This window comes from Triplophysa dalaica, chromosome 1, assembly GCF_015846415.1.
Source record: "Triplophysa dalaica isolate WHDGS20190420 chromosome 1, ASM1584641v1, whole genome shotgun sequence".
In the NCBI taxonomy this organism is placed as follows: domain Eukaryota; kingdom Metazoa; phylum Chordata; class Actinopteri; order Cypriniformes; family Nemacheilidae; genus Triplophysa; species Triplophysa dalaica.
Window position 1 is genome coordinate 8,973,096 of NC_079542.1, and position 25,262 is coordinate 8,998,357.

The 25,262-nt window shown below is 37.4% G+C and overlaps 1 protein-coding gene across 1 annotated transcript in view; it reads left to right on the top strand.

The window, feature by feature from the left end:
* The window catches only part of adam19a (ADAM metallopeptidase domain 19a), an 86,685-nt gene that overhangs the window by 14,872 nt on the left and 46,551 nt on the right, over positions 1–25,262 (top strand). The window contains 1 exon segment of the mRNA XM_056749588.1: positions 6,945–7,021. Within this exon segment, the coding sequence (XP_056605566.1) occupies positions 6,945–7,021 (77 nt within the window).

The following is a 25,262-nucleotide window of genomic DNA, read 5'->3' on the forward strand; positions in this document are numbered from 1 at the left end:
ATTTAAAAAGCTTTATTAGATTTAGCAGTCCTATGTGAGGGAATTCTCGTTGTATCCACATGGCTGCGTGGAAAATTATTGCTAGAGGAATTTTTAAATCGAGTCTGGTTTGAATTTTCTTTTTCATAGCAGAAATTATTATTCTAAATTATTTATTACCCAGGTGTGGCTTTTCATTTTTTGCTTTGTCGTCTGCATGTTTTTATTGCTTTCTGAGTCAAGGTTAGAGTGTATTAATGCTTGTGTGCGCATCTACAATGAATGCCAATCTTAAGTCTACATGTCTTTGAATGCCATATCAAATACATCCTGAGAATCAGGTATTTAATATTGGACAATCATTTTCAATGCCATGGAAATAGATGATTGATAAAAGTTACAACAAATTACAGGTGCAAAAAAGATTTTTAAGAAGGTGACGTATCACATTTAATGAAAGTTACAGTCTTTTTTTCGTGTTAATCTACAATATCAAATGCAGTCTTAGCCGCATACATTTTTTAATTGGCCATGCACAGTTCATTTAATGTCTGGTTTATCTAATTTTACTTAAATGCCAGGGCCATATTCTTATTTTAAAGTCTAAACATGTTTTCCTGTTTTACATAAACTGCATGCAAAACGAAAACAACTGGTTTGTCTGTGCTTAGTATTTCAGTCTCGGCCAGAGTAAACTGCCGAGTGAACCAGACTTAATAATGATATTCATAAGCAGTGGCATAATGGATGGGCATGCAGGGCACGCACTGCGGGGGCCCCCCAAAAATTCTTATTTTATGACTTAAATAATTGGACTTTTATTTTGGTGTTAATTTATGCCTACCGCTGTTTGGTGATCCCTGTATCCTTTGTCGTCGTTGTTGTTATCCAAACGTAATGGAGAATAGCTACAAATGTCCTGGAACGTAATTATCTTGGCAATCTTTGCTAAAAAAGTAGGATAAAATATCTCAAATACACTGTCCGAGTGTCACAGATGTGGCTTTGCTCTGAAGTTTTTTTTAACCATCCCATTCCGTCACCATCCAAGTCGCGATCGAGATGTCATTTTCTAAATTAAGACTAATTTAAGTTTGTCTGAGAAGTGCAATGAGCCATAGAGACTTTCCGAACTTGCCATTCTTAGCATTAAAAGTCAGCGCACGCTTTAGATGGACAGTGTGAAAGACCAAAAATGCCAGGTGAAAGTGACGTTTTAGACAGTCTTAATGGTAAGATTCTCATTGTCATGAACTCGCTGTATTCTTTTTGTGACAGATTTTAAATTCAAGTTCCTCTTAGTATATTAATATATGTAGCCTATAGCCTACTCAACTACCAAATAAGAAAGCCGTCGTAAACACCCTGCAGAAGTCCACCAAACGCGTTCTCATTCATAGATCATATTTTATATATGTTTAAAGACATTTACATTTAGGCATTTGGCAGACGCTTTTATCCAAAGCGACTTTGCTTTATCCTATACATTTTACATAGGTATTTGCAATCCCCTGGGATCGACAACCTTGCGTTGTTAACGCAATGCTTTTACCACTGCGCTACAGGAAAGCTAAAATTAATTAAAGACAGTAATTTTAAAGCTAACAAAAAATATTGTTACATTTTCCATGTGGATTTTGAATAAATTATACGTTCATTCACACTGGGAATGTGCATAGAGCAGGTTTAATGCGAATTGCCAAATAAAATGATAAAACAGTGACTTCCGGAAATTTTTGTGGCACTTATCCTTAAAGGTTGTAACTACTTTTTACTAGGGGTGTCGTCGCCTAAGGATTTACATAGTCGAATCAGAATTGTCAAGTCTTGCCTGTAATCGAATCGCACTTGTGTGTGAGTGTGCACGCACGTGCATGTATGGACGACACCAGGTGGTTAACAAGGGGTTAGCAGAAAATGTAGCGCAACATTAATGCACTAAAACAATCAAAGAACAGATATACCTTTATAACAAATAATAAAATGAAATAAGCCAGATTCAAGTCCCTGTGTGCAAAATAAATGTGTTAAGGCCAAAAACCGGAAATACAGGGGTACATATAAAAAACACAAGCTACAAATAGTAAAATTAATGGACATTTTTCTTAAACATCATGTAAAAATGCCACTTTCTAGACCAGATCTCGCCTCAAGAATATTTATAAAAATACTTGATGATAATGAATTATTTTTTACCACTGGGAAAAGAGAACGTTCATTAATCATTACTAATGAACGACCAATAAAGTTACTTTATTCACCAGCATGTTAAGGAGGAATGCAATAAAGCATCTTAACATTTTAACAGTCAAAAGTCAATTTCATCTTTTTTTCCTTTGCACTTTTTCTCCGTCCTTCTGACACGCACGCTTGCTTTCAGTGCAGAGAATGACAAGTTCCAAAAGTCTGCAGCGTGCTTGCTGTATGCGGTGATTTTGGTTATAATACTTTATAAATTTTTTGTATCATCCAGCGCAAAGTTACGAGCTACGTGCATTTACAGACAAAGTGTTAATTCGTATTTAAATGCTCAAACATTCAGTAAGGGACAAATGTTTGAATCGGTTTAAACATTAATTTGGGGATGGGTGGGGAATGAGCTGCTTCTCTTTACCAGCCTCGCAGCACAGAAGACGCGGAGAGACACGATCCTGCGCTGGGGGTTTTCGTTACCCAACCCTTTAAATTACCCATTTCTTTACTTTATAAATAATAATTTTGCCGGTGCATTGCGTGCCTGTCTGCTGCGCAACTGCCCATATAACCAAAATGACATGATCCCATAACACATCTCTGGGAAGATTCAACTCTGAGTTTGGAAGTTGAATAAGGCTCCTCCTATCGAAGCATTGAATCTTACACTGTTCGGGGTCACCCCTACTTTTTAGATAGGCCTATTGACACAAATTGAATTAACTTGCACATTCCTATGTATAAATGTATAGGATAATGCAATGTAAGTTGCTTTGGATAAAAGCGTCTGCAAAATGCATAAATGTAAATGTAACCGGAACCTAGTGAGATGTACCATTTCAAGTTGGATGTCAACACGGGACTATGTGCAAGTAGTCCAATAGTTTTGACACAAAATATGGTAAAGGAAATGATGTAGCACTGGTAAGGTACGCGATTTTTAAATGCAGGACTTCCTCTGATTTGATCATATGTGAAAGGTTCCCTGCCTCCACTCTGAGGGAGGGCCACCGCAGTTTTCATTACGCCACTATTCATAAGTCTGGCTACGTGAGAAATATGTACTATGTAATGGTCTTTGATCAGTCTTAAATAGAAAGGTCTATCAAAATCCAATATTTGCACTTTCAGTGTGTCATTTTTTATGTTGCTTTGGGACATAGGGATACGGAAAGCTGCCTTTTGGCCCCGGTTAATTTCCTACAAATTGACTTGCATTTTTACATATCCCAGCCTTGTGACTCCCTCAACATAGTCATACACAAAGAATAAGAGATGAGGAATCCTAGAGGACAAAGTATCATACTGAGACTGTGGTAAATTTGATCTGGTGCACACAGTTCCCTTAATGGCAGACAGGTCATATTAAATATTGTCCTCATGGCTGATTTGCCGTATCTAAAAGCTTTACAAAAAAGCTGATGACCACGTTTCCAAAGGTCTCGTACGTGTGATGCTGAGGAGCTCAATAATTTCATCACCTCCATTAGTCAAAAAGTGCGCTGCAAGTTCAAAGGAAAAAACACACGAAAATGAAGTGGTTTTGAAACCGGGACAATTTATCACATTGAAAAGAGAGTGGATGTAATGTAAAATCACATTGGCTTTGATTCCCCTGGTTGATGTAAACACTGTTTCATAAGGTTCCTCTGTGGTATCGGTCTGCTATTATGTGCCATCATGTCCCCATCTTTGAAAAATGATGCCATGTTTCATATACTTCAAGAATATTAAAGCAAAGTCCAAGTTCTTTGTGAGATGAAGCAGGCTGAGCGTGAAAACACTTCAAATCTGAATGTAGGCAGTGTTTTCAAACAACCTCACAGAAAAGGGTTGCATTACCTCAGTCCTCGCAGGTCTCGTTGCTGAGAATTCATTATTTGCCTGGAAGACATTGATACTGATCATTACATCATTTGGAAAAGTAATTGCAACCATAAGGAGAGTGCATTAGAAATCCAACCTTTACATCGGCTGGATTTAAAGGGATAGTGCACTCAAAAATAATAAGTCCTCATTTATTCACCCTAATGTCAGGGCGATATGGAGAAACGGGATGAAGACAAACATCATTTTTAATATGTAACCTGGAGTATGGTTGTATTACGCATGAACATCTTCCGACTCATTTGCATCCTGTGGAACACATTTAAAGCCCAGTATGGGGCAGTCCTTCAGGAAACAACAGGAGTCCAGCATTATCTCTGCGACTGCGGATACAATGGTGCGCCTGAGTGCACCTCTCTGGCTTTGTGTAGCTCTTTCATTTATCATTCAGATCTAATCATGTCAAAAGAGGAACAACTGATTCCATTGATATAAATATTTAAAGCGAGGTGATGAAGAGTCTGGAGAAGTGTCCAAAGGATCTCGCGTAATATTAACTTATTTAAAGGGACAGTTCACACGAAAATGTTTGATGTGTTTTATGAGGAATGCTGTTTACAAATCAGGAAGCACAAATAACATTTTAATTTGATTTTTTGGTGGATCTTTTGACAGAAATGCAATATAATATACATAAATATGTCTTCAGAGGCGTATAAAGACCTTACATAATGAAGCGTTATGTTTTTATTACCTTAGAATGAGCAATTTCTATCTATGCTTTTATAATACAATCTCTATCTATGCTTTTTATCAGCAGTCTTGGAATGTGTTTTTGGTGACTTTAGATTTTAAAAAAATTTAGAGTATTTTCTATTTCTAGTATTTTTTGAAAATTCACATTGACTCCGTTTCACAGTAGAGAGAGTCTCATGTGGGATAAGAGGGTGAATGAACGACAGAATGTTCATTTTGGGGTGAACTATTCCTTTAAAGGCAAGATATCAGTCTTAAAGATAATTTTATTTGTACATACCCTGATAACGAAGTTATTTATATTATGTGACCTAGTAAATTGGCTGTGGTTATGATATAGAGTGCAACTAAAATCAAGAATATGACAGGAATGATATGAGAAGTGATAACAGATTTAGAGTTCCCCGAAATGTTTTAAATGCTAAGTCTGGAGATCTGAATTCCAACCGCATTAGCTTTCAGACTGTTTGCAGAACGCTACAACAATCTCTGGCGTGCACACGTCCCTACAATTCCTTACAGGCGCTCTGTCTTTTTGTCTTCATCTTTCATTTTTTTATCTCTCCCCCTTCTAATGTCTATTTCTCCTGTTGTCCTCTGACTTCCCTTCTCGTTCCATCACCTGTCTCTTTGACAGCGGCACGAAGCTCTCGGGGTTGGTAAGTGATTACATGTTCAGGAAGAGCGACCCTCCTTTCCAACTCCCAATTCTTCAATCTCAACCTTTTCCCCATTTGATTTGAGAGATGTGAACTTGTCTGAGACCTCCTCGTTCGTGCTCTCTTTAACCCACGGAGCAGAACTCCCCCTCAGCCTGGAACATTTTGACAGATGTCTGCATCTCTAGTCCTCTGGTTTTTAATGCATTACTCAATATTGTCCATTTCTGTTTATGTAGGAAATACGCCGTCATCATTTGATAACCCCACACACAGTCACCAACAACTGTATTGTGTATGTTTTAAAGAAACTAAAGAAGGCCATTCTATATTACATCTACTATGTTACACCGTAATATTACATATTACTGAGGGAGGTTGCTAGGGTGTTCTGCATGGTTGCAAGGGCATTGCATTCACTGTACAGAGCCACCCAAATTTTGTAAGAAAAGAAGTGCAGCAAAATCACAACATCTTTAGTAACTTCATGTTTGCAGTGAAATAATTCAGGCCGTTTACCTCTTCAATACAAAGTTGTTTTTGTGTTCCTTTCTAAACAGATGTGCCCTCACCAAATTACTTTCTCAGAACGCATGGGCAACAATATGTTTCTGAGAAATCACTTGAATCATCCCTGTTTATTCTTCCTTTAGTCCAGTCTCCTCTAGTCCCTGTAGGGGTACTGTTTATTCAACATCTCCCTGCGGGTTGTTAAATATCTCATTGATTTTTGTTGCCACTGGACTAAAAGATTTTCCATTTGTATCACAGGACTTTTAATGGCAGAAGGGAGGAGTTCATGACTACTGATGTCTGACTTCTTGGAAGGGGTTTACATTGTTGATCAAAGTACTCAGCTTTCTACCCGTTTTATCTGCTAGCATAGCTAACCACAAGCGGCGCATTTAGAGCAAACACAGTCACAGATGCTCGATCTGGCCCGATGGCTTTTAACACAGTGTCTTCCCTTAAAAGCAGGGTCAATAAGCGCATTTTCTGTTTTAAGGAGTGAAATGTTGGGTTATTTTAAAGATCCAGTGTATAAATGTTGTGGCATCTAGCGGTGAGGTTACGAATTGCAACCAACGGCTTATTCCACACTTCTCCCTCCCATTCCATTCCACTTCGGTTACTGACAAGATATTGTCACATGTTTTCACTTATTTTTTCGAAGGAGATAACCTATTTACGAAATGCACTCTGTAGAGAAGTTTATCCATTTAGGGATGCTGTAAAACCAACATAGCAAATGCCATGCAAGCGGACCCCTGGTGTATGTAGATAGAAATTGCTCATTCTATGGTAATAAAAACATAACGCTTCATTATGTAATGTCTTTACACACCTCTGAAGACATAGTTATGTATATTATATTCCATTTCTGTCAACAGAACCTCCACACTACACATTGGACCTTATTTTGGAATGGTTGCGCACAATTAATCTGTGCACATTGTATATTATAAAAAAGAAAACATATTTGTCTGCATGATCTTTTTAATTCTCTTTTGGCGTTTTCTCTCTCATCAGGACCAGTTTCCAGAAAGGGGGGAGATATTGGTCTCAGCCCAGGACTTGAATCTGATTCTTGAAGTTGAACGGAATCGGTAGGTGACCTTTCTGAGTTACTGACTTGTGCAAAATATAAATGTATATAATTGGGAAGTGTTGAGTGATTTGCAACTTCATAACCTTTGAAATTATAGTTCTTATAAATTCAAATTATTTTCGCCCTTCCTGCTTTGACACAAGGAGTCACAGGGTGCCTTGACTGATAGGCAGATTTCATACTGCCCATTTCCTCTGTGATGAAGCTGATGGCTTGGACTTAATAAAAAGCATTTATTAAAGATTGCAGCACAGGCATATTAGATTACAGAAGAGAAAAGTTCAATACCATAATGGACCGCTGAAAGATTTTATTACAAATTGTTATTCAAATTGCTATGCAGTCACTTGTCATTGTTGAAAACGTAGTGATTTTAATATTTGGCAGGGAATTATTTTCACTGAAGCAGCTCTTCATTTGGAAGTAGATCCAGATAGTCACTTATAGACACGGATATGAAAAATAATAATTTAGAACATTTATGGCAGGTAAATTTGATCAATTCATCTGTAATCACCAATTGTTGTAAATCAATTTTAGACGCTGCACGAATTATTATATGTATATAATTGGAGCTTACAAACTGTGACTTGTAGCTTAACCAATTCAATAAGTGTGGAGTTTAGCAAGTTGGAAGATGACAAACTAGAAAAGAACAGTTAACCCAAAAATAAATTTTCTGTCACCATTTCCTCACCCTAGAGTTGTTCCAAATCTGTACAAATTTCTTTGTTGTGATGAACACAGAGAAAGATATTTGGAAGTATGTTGTGACTTAACATTTGTCTTAGCCACTATCGGCTACCATAGTAACCAAACAGGTATTTCAATCACCCTCAGAATGTACTGGAAGTCATTGGGGACGGTGACTTTCCCTCGTCAGCAATTTTAGATCCACATCACTGTACTTTGGCAGAGCTTATGTTTGTTTTACCAACATATGAACTTTGCATTCCCTTTGAGTCTTGGCTCGTCTAGTTCTCAAAATTTAGGTCAGAAGAATGGACACACATACAGTACACAAACCCAGAGGAGCCTTACTTCCTGATTAGTGTATATGACTCAAAAGAAGGCTCGAAGCAGTCTGAGAATCTTTTCTTGGGGTTTTGTACGAGACCGAATATTCTCCAAAGCAGGTCAAAGTGAAATAACAAGCAGAAGGGTTTAGGCTAGAGGACTGCCGCAGAATCTAGATCGCATCCTCATTGTAATGGACCCAAGAAATGGAAAATAGCCCAAGGACCATTTAATGAATTAGTTCAATGTATAGACTGAGCTCTTCTTGAAATGGATGAAAAGGAGGTGCATTACTTGAGTACATTTGTCTAATTGCCTCTTTACATTTCTTGCATCACTCGCAGTGGAGTGCTTTCAAAACATCAACAGGAAGCTGTGCATGCAGCTCTATCTGAACTGAGAGGTTTTTCTCGAAAGGAAAAGACAAGAGGAAGCTGCTGATGGTAATGTTAGACTAGCTGAGGTCCTTATGCCTGGTTATTACCCCTCCCTAAAGTATATGGCAAAAAATAACACAGTCTGAAGGTCACTCTCAGTATGAATTGCATCCGTAGGATGGTCTTAAAATAAAGAAAGGATCTGCCTCTGGGTCTGTGCAGAAAGCGTTTCAGATCTGTTTTTGTCACCATGCACTTGAAAAATGTTTCGATTTAGACTGAGCTCATTTTAAAACATTTAAGAGTTTAACATTACGGCTGATATTATGACCTATGACAGTTGGGTTATAGGTTACATTCTTATGAATGACCCATAACATGACCATAATACATTTTGAACCCCCCAGTACTTCATTTTCAGTCTTTAAATGTTTTGTCTCTATTTAGTATACAGGGATACTTTAATTGGTTTTCTTGAATAGCCCCATTGTGTATTGCAGACGGCAAGCTCCTATATATCACATATTTGCAAGAAAAATACAAAATAATTGGTTTGCTCTTATTCATGCAGTTGACAATGGAAAGTGACTATGAAGAAAGAGGTTCCAATTTTGTTTATTTTCATATTTTTTAGCTTGGGTTTAGATTTTCTGTTTGCCATTTCTTATACTCTCTTCAGAGATATGTGTGCTTAAAGTGGCCCTGCAACGACGTGTAATGCATTCTGACTTCTTTACCATGTTAAACGTGCCGTCTTCTCATGCTTAACATGGTCAACTTGTTAAAAAACGAGTTGGGAAATACTACGTAGTATTTATATGTTCGAGACACTCCCCCAGCGATCGAACAGGTTTCGGAAAGTTTTGATCGAACATATAAAGCTGTTTCGCAACAACTTTTCTTAGTCCCTTATTGGACTATTCTCCCGGAAAAGCACACGGAACGGCCACATGAGAGCAGGAGAAGGAGCATGCACAGACATTTTCATTTGTAAGCAGGAGAGAGAGAGAGCATACGTTTGGGAAGTTGTTTGTTTGTTCACCTCATTTGGGTAATGAATGTTATATAAACTGTGGATATGATACTGGATTTGGAGATCCTTTGAAACTGGTGGTGTTTTTTTTTTGACAACGGGTGGGCACTAGCTTTGGTTCAGCCTACCCCTCCCCCCCGCATGCGGCATATGTTTTCGGAAACAATTGTTAAGCCGTATCTATCATTTATAAATGTGATCAAACTAAATAATCTTCGAAGATACGAATTATGTAAAAGTACTCTATAGGTAATCAAGATTAATATGAGATTGGCAGAAACCCTGTGTGTTACGCCCGCTTTAATAGGACTAGTTGTTATAATTCCACTATTTCAGCACAGTTGAATTGCCCAATAGAACATTTCCCACGCCTTATGCAGGGGGGAACAGTCATTAATATGAATACAGGAAAGGACGTCTGAGGTTTCACTGGTTTGTCAGGTAGGCATCCTATGTGTTTGGGGGATAAATGATTATAGAAATACATAGCATACTTACCTTTCCTTGCAATTATCAGAGAGACATCTCATGAGTTGTGTCCCAATTTCATCACATTATCCAGAGTGAAAGATGCCTTTTGGTGAGGTGCTGGTACCATTACAACACATTACCAAAATCAATGCAAGCAAGGCTGGACTTACCATTGGGCTTGACTGGGTACCAGTCATTGGAAATTGGCCACATCAGGCGTGGCAACAAGCCAAATTGGAAGCACCAGAGTTTCAGCTTCCCAGGAAGAGCTGTATTATTGATTTTCTTGAGTCCACTGGCTGTCTCATGTCTGAGTTGTTCCACCTGTTTGGAGTCTTTATGGTACCACCATCCAAGGGTTTTGATGAGCAATTCCGGGACTGTGGTATGGGTTCACCCTTTATAGAGAACCTGTCATTGGTAACCCTGCCCTTGACAATAGAAATGCTGCAGGATTTGCTTGGTTTGATCTCCATTTGTGCCTTACTAATGTTCTTCAGGAGCTTATCCTGCTGCCGCTTTGTTCATGCTTTGGTTGTTGTTTATGGTTGTCATGTCATCCATGTATGCCCTGATTGGAGGTAGGCGCAACCCACTTTTCAAACGCTCTCTACCAACCACCCAACGCGATGCCCGGATTATTATTTCCATTGCCATTGTGAAAGCCAGTCGTATAATTGTGCAACCTACCATTATGCCAACCTCCAGCTGTTGCCACGCGATGGTACTATGCTATGTGGTAATACAGAATTGGAGATCCTGTAAATATGCCATAATCAGCTTTGTTACCTGATCTGGAACGTGGAACAATTCAAAAGCTGTCAAAATCAGGTGTTTACTGTGTTTGAAATGCAGAGAGGGGGGGGGGGGTTGAAGAAGCAGATACAGGCGAAAGACAGACATTGTTTATGACAAATTTGCCTCACATTATATCTGAGAAAACCTGTATGAAGATCATTTAAAGACATCACATTATTATGGTGATATGGAACATGTTGAATAGAAGCCAGGACAGGATACTGAAGAATTGTACATTATTTATATATACTTTATATATATGAAAAATATATATATTCACATTAAATTAGCACATTGAATAACAGCTCTATAAACTCTGTAAAAGCCACTTCCTTTGGTAAAAAAACAGATGTGTGTGTGTGCAGGAAACTGGTTTGAGAGGTGTGTAACTGTGCAGCTTGATTAGCGGAATATGAAACCTTATCTGCCACTAAAGATCCACCAAAACCCATGATGTGTGACCTCCAAACCGTTGAGCTGTTTAAGGTGTGAAATCATAGCTTTTAGGTTCAGCTCACATAGTTGAACAAACCCCATATTTGTGTTTTGTGATTAATTGTATACATGTTATGCAGTTTTTTGTTTAAATAAAATATAGAATACTGTACATGTGAATGTACTGTTGTTGTGCATCATTATATATTTTGCTGTGAGTGCTATGCACACAAATTGCCATAATAACCATGATTGGCTTTTTTAATCTATTTTTAATTTTATCATTGTAGCTTTTATGTAAATAATCACTAAATTAACGTTTTAAATCAACTTATTTCCAAAGAAATATCCATTTCTTTATTGCATTTCAGCCCATTCGCACCAATTGCGTATAAATAACACGCGCTGTGCATTATCGTATAATACGTACGCCAAATTGCGATTTTTTTTTCGTGCATATGATACGCCAATTAGGGTGTTTGCATATTAAACAGCAATTTGTCTCATTACCCTGTCCCCTAACCCAAACCCTAAACCTAATGTTAGCGTCCGTGCATATTATAACCTCTACCCTAACCCAAACCCTAAACCTAATGTTAGCGTCCGTGCATATTATAACCTCTACCCTAACCCAAACCCTAAACCTAACCTTATTATTTTAATTATTTCAGTGTTTCCTCTTCATGTACGTTTTAAAATGGCTCCTCTTCACCCAGGTACAAGCAAACATTGGTGTATCATATGCACGCAAAATCGCAATTTGGCGTCCATATTATACGGTAATGCAACAGCGTGTTATTTATACGCAATTGGGTGCGATCAGGTTGTGCATTTCAGTGAATTATGCAGCAGTTTGTCTTTTAACATTTGGTATTTTTTTTAACTACTGCGGTGATTATGTAAATCATCTCATTTGGTATAGTTAGAGCTGACATTGTGGAGTAGACTTCTTATAAGGTCAAGTGGTTTGAAAAAGGTTGTTTTTACCTGGGTACTTCACATGCGTCTAAAGTCTGTTGCAGAGGGAGTCCAGAGGGAGGGGGAGAGATGCTGGCGTACCAGGGGTGAAGGAGATTAATAGAGTTTATATAATATTATAGAATGAGAGAAGCAGGAGGGGATTTGTGAGAGAGAGAGAGAGAGAGAGAGAGAGAGAGAAAGTATTGGAGAGGTTTAAATGGTTTGATGGTGTGAAGGAGACGGGATAAAGGAGGGAGAACAAGAAGGCTCTAGGGCACGGAGAGCAATGATAAGGAGATATAGTGGATGGAAGGTTGAGTAAAATGAGGGAGAGACATCATGAAGGGTCCGAACAGGTGGTTGAGCGTTAAGATCCCGTGGCAGCTGAACTCCCAGGAGCTTGACCTCATATCCCATCAGAGCTGAAGTGACCTACATATTTTAATAGGAATTTTTAATGTATTCACCCCAGAGGATATAGTATTTAAAAAAATATTGAGGAAAGTGAAACACATGTTCGGGATTAAGGGAGCAGCTGTCTGTATAATTCAGTCATCACTCAACAAGGAAAAAAGTTCACTTGGAATTCACTAATATGAAAATAGTTTGATGGACATTTTTCATATTTCATAGTTTCTCATCAGCGGAAGTTGTCAAAGTTGGGTAAACTTATAAAGCGGTGAATGGAAGACTGCCAAAAAATATTTTTTTGTATTCTCATTTGCTCAAATAGCAAAAGAAAAACTCAACTATAATGTTTTCACTACTTTCAACAAAAAGAAAAAAGTCTGAATAACGTGAGTCAAAAGAGAGAATGATATCAAATTTCATAGACACTTTATAAGAAACAACCTCCCATTGGGGTTAAAGGTCTGGTTGACCGTGCAGTTTCTGGCAACCTTATATTAATCTTTAGTACCTATAGAGTATTGCATACTTTGTATCTTCGAAGAGTATTTAGTTTGATCACATTTATAAATGGTAGATACAACTGTACGATTATTTCCGGAAAAATATGACCCCCTGTGGGTCTGTGGGGGGGGATCACGAGCACACAAAACATCATCGCATTGATTCACTATAAGAATTATAGTTTACATTATGCCCGATAGTTTTGTGCTGATTGGCAACAAAACACACACATTTGACTTGACCCATGTCCGGTTCATGTCAGTGATCTTTTAGCACTGGGGCCGTTCCATCTATCAGTTTCAAACGATTTGCTAATTCAGCGTTATATCCCCGTTTATATAACACCCATCACTGAAATGCTGTGAACAAACAAACACACCTCAACTTCTCTCACCATCGCAAGAGTTCAAGCTTCAGCTGCAGGCACACAGGGCAGCCAATCTTGACGCAGCACAGCCAATCTTGATGGTGAGCGGGTCTTCCTATCGTTTGTCGGTTTTCGCATGAACGGTTTTTCATGTACGAAAATAACTTTCTGAAACCAATACGAACCTTGGGGGAGTGTATCGAGCACAGAAATACTACGTTATATGCCCAACAATAAGCATGAGAAGACAGCAGGTTTAACATTGAAAAGAAGTCAGAATGCATGAAACAGCGATAAATCACCCCTTTAACTATTTTTTTGTAATTTGATGCAATGTTAATATAATATAATGTACTGTGTTATAAACATACATACATTTAAAAAATATATATAAAAATGTATGATCCTGATGACTGTCATATGTCATCAAAGCCTTGTGAAAAAGTTCCATTTGTATTGTAGTCTTTGGTTCTATGTAATTAAAAAGCCACATGACAGTTGCTTTACTGGTATCTTGACACGTACGTATAAGCATTCCTTGAAAAAGTTTCACTTCGAAAAAGGTGCCAAATGTTACCAACTTCAATGTAACCGCTAAACAAAACTGCAATTTCTTAGAAAAAGATACGGTACATCTCGTAAGGATGTACAGTAACATTTTGTAGAAATTAGTCACTGAGCTTCATTTTGCATGATGGGATTATGCATTTATAAGCAGTGTGAACGGTCGCATGCCTGGGTGACACAAGTCTGATTCACACTGATTCTGTTGTCAGACTCGGCCCTGCAGCCCCATCTGCAGAAGGCTTGTTTTGTTCTCTCCTGACAAGCAGCCAGTGTTTGTGTAATCTGCCTTCTCATGCTTCCTGAAACCTTCCCTCTTTAGCCTACATTGAACATATCACTGAGGGTGATGAATCCATATTTATACTATAGTTTAGAGATGATTCTTCTTAATGCTGTATTGGAAATATTGAATTTGTTGTCGAATTTAAAATGCCACTGTGATATGTAGCAGGAACAAGCTGGTGGAAAAATAATTTTGAGGAAATAAGTGAAACATATTTGACCCAGATGTTGGAATTAAAACTCTAGATTCCCTCTTGTTTGAATAAACAGCTGTGTTGTATTTTGTCTGCCAAAGTACCCTGATTTCTTTTAAGGCCCAGTGATTCATAACTCATGGAGGCTGTGTTGAGCATTTTTGTTGAACATTCAGTTCATTTGGTGGTATTTTGATGTTGTGTTCTCCGCAGAATACAACTATACAACAATCAGCATTTCTAGATGTATTTTGTCCAACTAAAGCAAACATTAGGAGTGATATAAAGTCAGCAACAGCAAGACCGGCAGCATGACACGACATAAAAACTCAGATAAATATCTAGGTTATCACTCACATTTGTTTTTTTAACTTTTACTAAATACATGTACAAATATGATTGTTGTAATACTTAAAAGGAAATATGATTTTTTTATTTTTATATTTGAGGTCTGAATAAATACAGAGCATCTTTTCTGTTATTTTCACCTGTTTCTCCCGTTTAATTATCTGCAAATAAATGCAAATAGAAACAGTATTTGTATTTGAAATTTGGGAGAATTATTTTTAGTTCACAGAATGAAACAAAAATGATAATTCTACCTTAACACATAAATAAAGATTTCCGCGGATGTATAATGCTTAAGACACACTAGGTTTCACACATTGTTTTTCCTCAAGACTCAAGGGTAAATTCAAAATACAAGTGTGTGATGTATCCTCAGCATTCTAACTACAGCCGGCTTTACTGTTAGTAAACACGGTGACACGTTTTTTTGTGTGTGGAGCTTATGTTGAGGCAAAAAGATTCACCTGACCGCATTAGTAATGCCAAGTAGCACGTTTTGTTGGCTTGCTTTCTAACAATGACCAGAGAAAAAAATCTGATTAAAGTTTAACATTTAAGGTCACTCATTGTTGACCAAGACTTTTTTTGAAAAAGTTAACTTTAATACATAGAACCTGGCCGACATGTCCTGGAAGAACTGACAGGATTACCTCCAGTTAAGTGGCCTGACATCTAAACCTACCAGACAGAGAAACCAAGCATGTAATGCAAAAATAAAGCGAGAGCGTATACATCTAAAGGCCTGCGTGTACTAACAGTGGCAAACATTAGCAAATAAATTTACTTGAACACGAACCTGACACATAACATGAGCCTTCTCTCTGTTCCCTCTCCCTTTATACGAATGCACTTGTGACAACTAAAGAAGAGTTGACACACAGTTTGCTTTATGTTTAATTTCTCGCCGATAGTTGACTGCAAGTTGTATAACTAACAAAACCCTATGTGTTTAAAAGTTGACGTGAAAAATAACCTTGTATACCCAAATCATAATCCACACCAACAAAAAACATTCGTTTTTTAATATTAAGTGTTATGAAGTGAAACGCAAGCATTTCTGATGTTCATTTCTCTTCAGTCCATTCCATTCCATTTTCTACCGCTTATCCGAACTACCTCGGGTCACGGGGAGCCTGTGCCTATCTCAGGAGTCATCGGGCATCAAGGCAGGATACACCCTGGATGGAGTGCCAACCCATCGCAGGGCTTCTCTTCAGTCCACTGATTTTATTGTGTTTAACTAAAGTTGTCGTAAGTGTTTTTGTTTGGCAATGGTGTAGCAGGTATGTGTTAAAATATCAAATTGGAGACTGTATTCTGTCGATTGTGGTGCAACAAGATGATATTTTAAACTCCTTATGTAGCCGAATCTGTGCTGGTTTGTATTGGCCGCCTCCCGTTTTCCCTTTATTTTGCCTCCTGCTAAAACGTTGGCGCAAAAGGGGTCTATAGCTGGCATTTCCATAGACTGTATTCATAGTCACTCTTCTCTAGTAGGTTGACTTTGGTTAAAGATGGTGTCCAAATAACACATCCTGTTTATCAGCATTTGATCTCCTTCCCCATCTATAGTAGTAAGATTTATTATCGCCACGGTAACGCAAAAGCCACCTGCAGCCAAGCTTTCACATCTGCGCATCCATACTCACGTATGCTTCTTTACTATAAGCCATTAGCTCAACGACTGCCAAAGCTTCTCTGCTTGAACATTGCGCAACTCATCTTTAACAGATGCTGTGTGTTAACAGTCAGTATAAGTACAGTCCTTATAGGGGAGCGACGGGGATGTTTGTGTTAGCATGAAGCCACCGGACTTAAGATTCGAGCATGTCTTGTATTGTTGGCACTGAAATATTTATAGCCCCCATCCTGCCACATCATGAATCACTAAATTCCAGAAAATGTACATAGCATCTTGCTCTTTATTTTCGTCTATCTTGTCTCTCTTTTGTGTGTCTTAAATGCCTTCTCTGCACCCTTCCCCCATTTCCTTTGTGCTTTCTCTCTCATTCTTTCTCTCTGTATCATGTACAGTACACTGCTGGTTTGAGTGAGGTGATTAGTAACAGATGGTGCCGCTTTAAAAGGGCAAGGAATGTTTTGCAGCAGTAGGTCACTGGGCCATGGTCGCTTTCTTTCTGTCTACCTTTGGCTCTCATCCACAAACACACACATCGGACCCGTTTTGTGTTTTTGTGTCCTCAAAGACCTTCAAACGTAGTAAAGTTTTAAGAAGGTTTTTTTATGGATTTTTTTAAGGAAACAGGTTAAGGTAATCATGTGTAATCACAATTTTTTTATTATTATGTTTTGGTGTAGTTTGTAAAATGAGCATTGTAGTTGGTGCTTTGTCGGCAAATCTTGACCTACATTGACCAAAATTTCCAATTATTATAAACCCAGTGAAATCAAAACAAAAGTTTTCTTTTTTTCCATAGGGAACGTCAATAAACTGATACGCTATTAGGTGCTGACAAAATTCACATCTAGGAGATATAACCGTTCAAAACTGACAGTCTGGCAAAATCTAGAAATTCCATGACATCAAGCTGTACATCAGCCACTCGTCAAAGTTCTCATACAATCTAATCTGCTTTAGAATCGGAAAGCCCCTCCCCCTTCAATATGAGAGCTGCGGAAGCAGCGACTCATATCAGCCACTTGTTCGCACATTTATTACGTCCTACATGGTGAGTGACGCATAATGCACTACATGGGAGATAGGGGATGATCCACATGGCGTAAACAGTTACATTAAAGTCTTAATTTCGTGTAAGTGTCATGCGAGCGGTTGCATGTGAGTGTTCTCCAGTTAAGAGACACTATACCTCAGAGCTGATCATATGCGCGATCATACGCGCAAATCCGCTGAGAGAGCAAAACGTTTCTAACCCGTCTCAAGTCTACACAGGGTTTCAAATGTTAAGGCTCTCTTGTATTTGTTCGTTGCTAGCCAGGTCATATAAGCGGTGTTCTTCACTGATGGGCAAATGAATACCAGCCCAAGTCAAATGATTTCAATATTACAAATTTCTATATTTTTTGGGACATGACATGTCCCTTTAATGTAAGTCTTCACGCTTTTTCCACTGAATCTATGACTCACAAGGTGAAACTTGTGTGTTTGATTGCATTTTGATGTTATAAACATCTCTTATCAACAAACTGCACATTTTGATGCATCATTTATGACCGCTTAATACTTCAGGTTAAGAGCTTATTTAAATCAAGGCAAGTAAGTATGGGCAAAAATAAAGTGTTACTTCCTTGGTCAACATCGGTGTCTAAAGATTCACACCTTAAACTGCCAAAACTGCACTGAGATATTGGCACATTCTCGCTAATGGTAAATATAGGTTTAAGGGTGGATAAGGTTTCATTTTCAACCAGGTTTCAAAGCTATGCACCTCCATCAAACAAACATCCTGTACACACCCTTCTACCCACAAAAATCGAGAAAAAAATCTGAGCAGATTATGCATATTATGGCGTGAATAAATGTCTTTTACGGGATTTTTACTTCAGCCTGAAATGTATGATACTTTATGTTATTATGATATGTTAATACAACTAACAATTTATTAAGACATTTTGTAATAGGTAATGTGAACATCTTTACATTTTCTATGGCGGCCTCTCTTGTTATTTTATATAAAAAAATTGATATGGCACTACTGGTTAACAAAAAAAGTCTCAGGGTTTACAAGAGTTATGTTTATTTGACCTTATGTTTTATTAGACAGCACAGTTCAGATAGATAGAGATTGTATAAATGTGTGATTAAGAAGTGAATGTGTAGTATTTTCATTTGGAAATGTTTCAAAACGATGGCTTTTGCTGCTTTTGTGGCCTGTCTTTTTTTGTCCAAGTCTGTCTTTCAACTGGAGAGCTATGAGCAATTTCACTACTGCTAAATGCTGAATTGCACCTGTTTTACCTCAGAGAGAAACACACACACATACTCAAGTCCTGTTCTCTTTGTTCCTCTAACCCAGCTGTGCATAAAACAAGGACATTCATCTAAGACGAAGTCCACAGGACGGTTATCCCAGACTCGGGTGGTTGAAAATAGAAGCGTAATGAGACACACACACAAACGTTTTTTTTCTTTCTCCACTGCATGTCCTCTGTGTTGTGTCTATGTTATTCATTTTGAGACGAAGCCTAAAATGTCTGTGTTTACTTTATTTGTTACTTAATACCTCATCATTAGTATCTTCATTAGTGTCATCATCTCATTTCATAAGTATTTCCGCCTCCACCACTCCACTCTTGTTTGAACGCAAAGTTAGCACGTTGAAGCACTCAAAACAAACAGAGCAATGTTTCAAAACTGTGACAGAGAGCCGCAGTGTTTACGCTCTTCAGGGAATCAGCCTACGAATGGATTACTTATAGTTGCCTCTGCATATTAGGATGCGATGGCAGAAAGTATTTAAACATCGGAAAAATTACACACTTTGAAAAAAATTACATAATCCCAGTGAAGCATGATTCCTAAAGAGTCTCACACATTCTCGTGCCAGCTATTCATCCACTGAGATAACGGTTTGGAGAGTGTGGGAGCAAAACGATGGATGTGCTACATTAGATAGAAGCAGATGGATGTGCACTTGCTTACAATTGGCAGCAAACTTGTGCAACATGTATTGTAGAAGCTGGTGCTTTGTAAACATGTGATAAAAAAGAGTTAAAATGTAACATTTAATGCAATTGAATGAGACCGTGTGTAACTTACATGTATGCATTGTTCACTCTACAGAAGGCTTAAGCTGATGAGAGAGCTAGCATTGTTTAAGTATTGTGACTCCATAACCAGCAAGGCTCATGCCGAGAACCCATCTCAAATCATGTTCCCCTATTCTATATTTTGCCTACGGGGGCACCACAAGAATTTAATGAGCATTCAAGGTTTGGCTGATTGGGCTGCAAGGACTACCATACAGCTCAATGCTTTTACCTTCTAAAAATTACTAACAGGTGATTTGGCTACCAGTCTATTTAAAGATAAAGAATTAATGGTTTTAGCCAAGTGGTACTTTGACCACAGAGACCTTGTGGAATTAATTAAACATACTCACACATTTTTAGATTACTGTGAATGTGGTTCCTTAAGAAAATTGTATTTCTCTGTTGAACTCTCAAACCAAATATTCTCTTGTTGTGTGAATTCCACCCAAATCCTTCCAAATAAAATCTCTGGATATGATGAAAAGTCTGCTTGCATTTTTCCTTATTAAAGGGCCATTGAGTAATTTTTAGCGGCATCTATCAATGATGTTGCGAATTGCAACCAACCGGTCACTCCACCCCGCACCCCCCTTTCAAAGCACTACGGAGGCTGAGAGAGGACTAAGATGTTGTCAATCTTTTTGCTTCTTTCCAGAATTAAATATTGGGTTACAGTTTATCAGCTTAATTTGTTGGGTTATTTTTGCCAACATGTTTTTTATTATATTATTGTTATATTTGTTGTTTATTATTTTTGGCCATCCTACTTATTATTGTTTTATTGCAGAAATACCTTTATAATTCATTATTTACAATACAATAAGTTTAGGTTGCAGTTGTTTTATTAATGTACCTCCATTTATCATAAAGTTACTAGCAATTAAGTATCAATTTACAATAATCAATTAAATAAATAAATAAAAAGAAACGAGGCTAGTCTAGTTTATATGATTATAAATGACCAGTACCTATAACACCAGCACCAACAGGCTTGGCATACTCCAAAATATAAATAAACAACAAATATCAACTGCTTGTAAAAGACAGTTTTCCTCCAGCATCATGCTTCCTACAATAATGAAGCCTTAAGAGAAACTGGTTTTATCCCCAAGCTGCAGAACGTGCATTGCTCCTCCTGATACTGAAAGACGTTTGTTCCAACCTATAAACAGACACTCTCATATGTAAATATGCACAAATACACAGTATTATTATTTGTTATTGCAATAACTATTTATAATTAAAAATGTATCGTCAAAAATGATGTACAGTCATGTGGAAAAAAGTACTAACGCACTTCAATATAATGAAGAATTTATAGGTCTTTACATCTTAGTCAAGCCTCCTCTTGTTTTGGTCAATGAACGCCAAAAAAATATATTTCCTGCTGTTTGCTTTAAAAATATGATATAAGGTATAAATGTAACGAAATGAAATTAACACTCTCCTCATTTGAATTCCTGTGCCTTTGACGGAGTGACTCTGCAGCAGACAGGAGCCCTTCTGCTTCTGCTGGGTCCTAAAACCTGAGGGCACTGCCCAAATATCTAAAATATGATTTCCACAAAAGTTTATGACTTAGCTAAACTTTTCGGACAAAGAGAAACAAAGAGAGGGGGCGTCACAAACAATTATTTTGATCCATGTTTGAAATAGGTTAATGATAATAGCAAGTGTTGGCATGGACAGTCATGCAGATTATAAAAACATTCGAGAGAGATGTAAGTTTGTGTTGCTTTTCAAAAACACGGCATACAAAAATGTATATATATAAACACGCACATTTAATAAATATTATTCAAATTAACTTACCTCTCGTCTGTCAGCAGTGGCGCTGGCCGACCGCTGAAATTTACCACTTTTTTAACCCGACTGGCTGGGTTGTTGCAGAAATTACCCAATGAACTCCAGAAATAAGTCAACAAAACGACCCAATATCTCTAACCTAACTATTGGGTTACGAAAATAACCCAACATTTTTAGAATGCCCCCAGGTTGTGCAAAACATTTTCTAAAAGCTGGCTACCTTAGCGTGATTTGTCAATGACTGCTTGACTAGAGGATGCTCTTTAATTAAGCCTACAGATTATACATAATAATGGCAACATTGCTCTCAGCAGGTGATATGAAGACGGTTATGTTAATGTCAGGTGCCGGAGTCCACACTTGGATGCTTTTTCAGATGTGTCAAATATCACTGATGTATTATTATAATTTTGTAAATGCTGTTTTGAATGCGGTTTTTCTAACTTTGTTGAAATTCACCCACACAGCACTTCTGTAATGAGAGCTTTTTAATGTGCTGATGTAAGACCATTACCGTAAAGTGGATCTAGAAATATGAATATTATATGAAATAATTCAGCTTTATTCATTAATTGATAAAAATTTCTTTCATCTCAATATTGTTAATATGCTATTGTTAAAATCACAGTTCACCCAAAAATTTACTCGCCCTTTTGTCAAACCTGTCTGATTTCCTTTCTTATGCAGACCACAGAAGAAGATATTTTTAAGAATGTTGTTAACCGAACAGCGACGGCACTTCAGGCTCCATTCAAAAATATTCAAAGGCCCCTCTCTCTGACAAAACTCACTATTTCTACCCAATAAAATAGTTCAGAGCTTGTCATTAACTCGAAAAACATTTATTTGTAATAAAAATGTCTAAAAAATAAGAAATATATAGTATGTATTTCAATGCTAATTTTGTCTCATTTAAGTCAATATGAGTCATTTTGAGGCCCCCTTAGAAGTCCGCCTGTGGGCCCTGGCCGTCCTGTTGAAAATAAACCCAGCATTTTGTAGAGTGTTTCCTCATTTATTGACTAATCTCGAATATAAAATTGTCAAGTAAGTGGATTAAAGGCTTGACACCCAAATTCTCTTTATCTTTGAGACCGCTGTCTTGTAATTTGGGATTTTTTTTGGGACACACTATAATAGGGGGGAACTAGAGCTATTCAACTTTGTTGCTTTTCTCTTACATTTGAACCATATATTTTTAGTTTAAAGTCGTCCTTATATTTCATTAGAAAACAGCCCCAATGCTCTTTGACGCTGATATACAAACAGTACTGCCAATATTGATTTCAATACAAAACCTATTACAGCCCTGGCAAACAGAGCTACAGTTGCATATTGCCCATAACGCTCCAAGTAACAAAGCAAACCTCTAGAAGAAGAATCTGTTCTTTTAAACTAATTGACCACACAGTTCTTTGCCGGGAAACTTCAACAAAAATGCAAACAGTGCTTTGTGTTTTATGTCAGAAGTGTACGTTTCATTTTTAAAGTTTTTTGGGAGACGCAACGAGACCATTGGTGTGCAGGGTCTTAAATACAGTATATTTGTCACAGGGCTTAGGCCTGCAGGCTTCTTTAAACAAGAACAGTTCAAATGGATTTTAGCACCACAAGAACATTGCAGTTCCCAAATTAATGAAAAAAAACGTGACTCATTCCTTGTTGATCACATTAATAAAGGCTTTGTGTTTTTTCGAACACAACCCGCACAGCCATTGTGGTTAAGCATGACCTAGTTGTAGGATGTAATGTGTGTGTTAAAGCACTTATTTGCTTGACCGATGAATGTGGATGTGAGGTTGGCCAATTAGTCAGGTTTGTTTAATCTGTCTTCATTATAATATACAAGGAGACTGTGTGGTTGGAGAATAAATGTGGAGTGAAGATAAGAAGTTTGGCACAACAAGGGTTTTCAACATTTGTGCTGTTATAGAAAATCATAGAATGTGTAGGCAAAGGTGCGCACTCCGTAATAAATACACAAAATCAAACTGTCAGATGTTTTCTGTCATTAAAATGTAATGGACCCGTGGTCCTCCCGCAAACACGGACGCGTCAGTGTCTCCTCTCCAATTCCACCGTCTCAGTAGAAGCCTCCACATCAACTTTAGATTGAATACGTGCTGTCATTTTACTCTCGTCAGGTGGAAAGGGTCGTAACTCTGATGCATGTTTCAAGATTTCATTTCCTAGCACATTTCTCTCTCTTCAACAGCTCTTTCCAAAATCGTGGTCCTTATGGCTCACATCTGCTGTTTTGGTGGTACATGTTAGAGCTTCATCTCTTTAAAAAGCCTCCGATGCAATTTTATTCTCAATGGAAAATTGGATTCAGATCTGCTAGGAATAAAAATGTCTTGCAGATGTGTTCACATACACATATCTCAAGGTTACTCTTGTACTCTGTGCCTGTTCTCTTTTCAATCGTTTGGATGGTATATGTAGCCTAAAATGTTTTCTGCAATTTAAAGGAACAGTTCACCCAAAAATTTTAATTCTCTCTTTAATTACATTTACTATCAGAACAAAGTAATTTATACAGGTTGGGAACAACTCAAGGGTGAGTTAATGATGACAGAATTTTTATTTTGGGTGAACAGTACTTTTAAGTGATAATTTTAAGGGGGGGAAGTAGGAGATGTTAAAATAATGCAAGTGTCCTTTAGTGTTGTCCATATTTTTTTGGTAACACATTAAGTATATTGACCAATTCTCACTATTAACTAGTTGCTTATTATCGTTAATAATAATAACGATAAGCAACAAATTAAGTGTTTATTGCGGCAAAAGTGGTTCAGAAAACTCTACTTTTGAGTTGATTTCTTTATTTAGGCTTACTTTTATTTCTTATGAACTATTTATATGATTTAACCTTATCCTAGTTTAATGGTCATAAATGATGCATTGTGTGTGTGTGTCTATGGCCTGATAGACAGACTAGTGGGGCTTTTCCACTGAATATAGTACTGCAAGGTACGGCGTGTTACAGCTCACTTTTGGTTGGGTGTTCAATGGATACAATACCTAGTACCTAATAGTGAAATAATATTGGCATTTCATTATACTTTTTGACTGTAATATAGAGATTGAGACCCATAACGCAATGCTAAATGCAAGATTAGCTTACTCTTGTGCGCCGTCGAGCAAACCAAATAATCGTTGTCTGCTTATTGCTGTAAGATTTCCCAAACTCTCCGTGATTTTCAGCAGTATTTTGTTTTGCTCCCATCCGCCATCGAAATGATACATTTATAATCCCTCCTACTTTGAAGTGGTACTAAACTGCAGTGGAAACCAAACTGAGCCGAAGTGAAGTGAACTGTAACGAGCCGAGTCGTACTAAACCTGACGGTACCGTGCAATGGAAAAGCGCAATAGATTACACAGTCAGTCCTCCCATCCTGCTCTAATCATTGCATCTCTCTTTGAAGAGATCATGGCTTTGACCACCAGCCGTGTCTTAAGCCGCACAATAACACTCCAGCTAAAGCCGGCCTCTTATCGGCCTGATCTTTACCACTAGTAAATGCTGTGATGAAGGAAGATTCACTTGACTTGACATAAAGACAACCATTGGAAAGAATTCTACACATTCTAGAATCATTCTGAATAATTTGTGTTTTTAAGGCCATTGTGAATTCATGTTCGCAGATGTTAAAGAGTTAAAACACAATTTACCTAAAGCATTACATTTTATTTGTTGCAATTCTTTGCTTTTTCTTAAAAGTAGACATTTTAATAAAGGTCTTTTTTATGTTTTTTCTTTATACTGCATTTTTAATAGATTGCATTTCAATTAAAAAAAAAACAATAATACAATAAAAAGTATATTTCATATAGCTTTGATGCTTATACTGTATATTAATTATGATTTTTTAAATGTTATTAAACCATTTACCTTTATTGACCATTAGTCTGTGAGACTCAACGTTAATTTAATT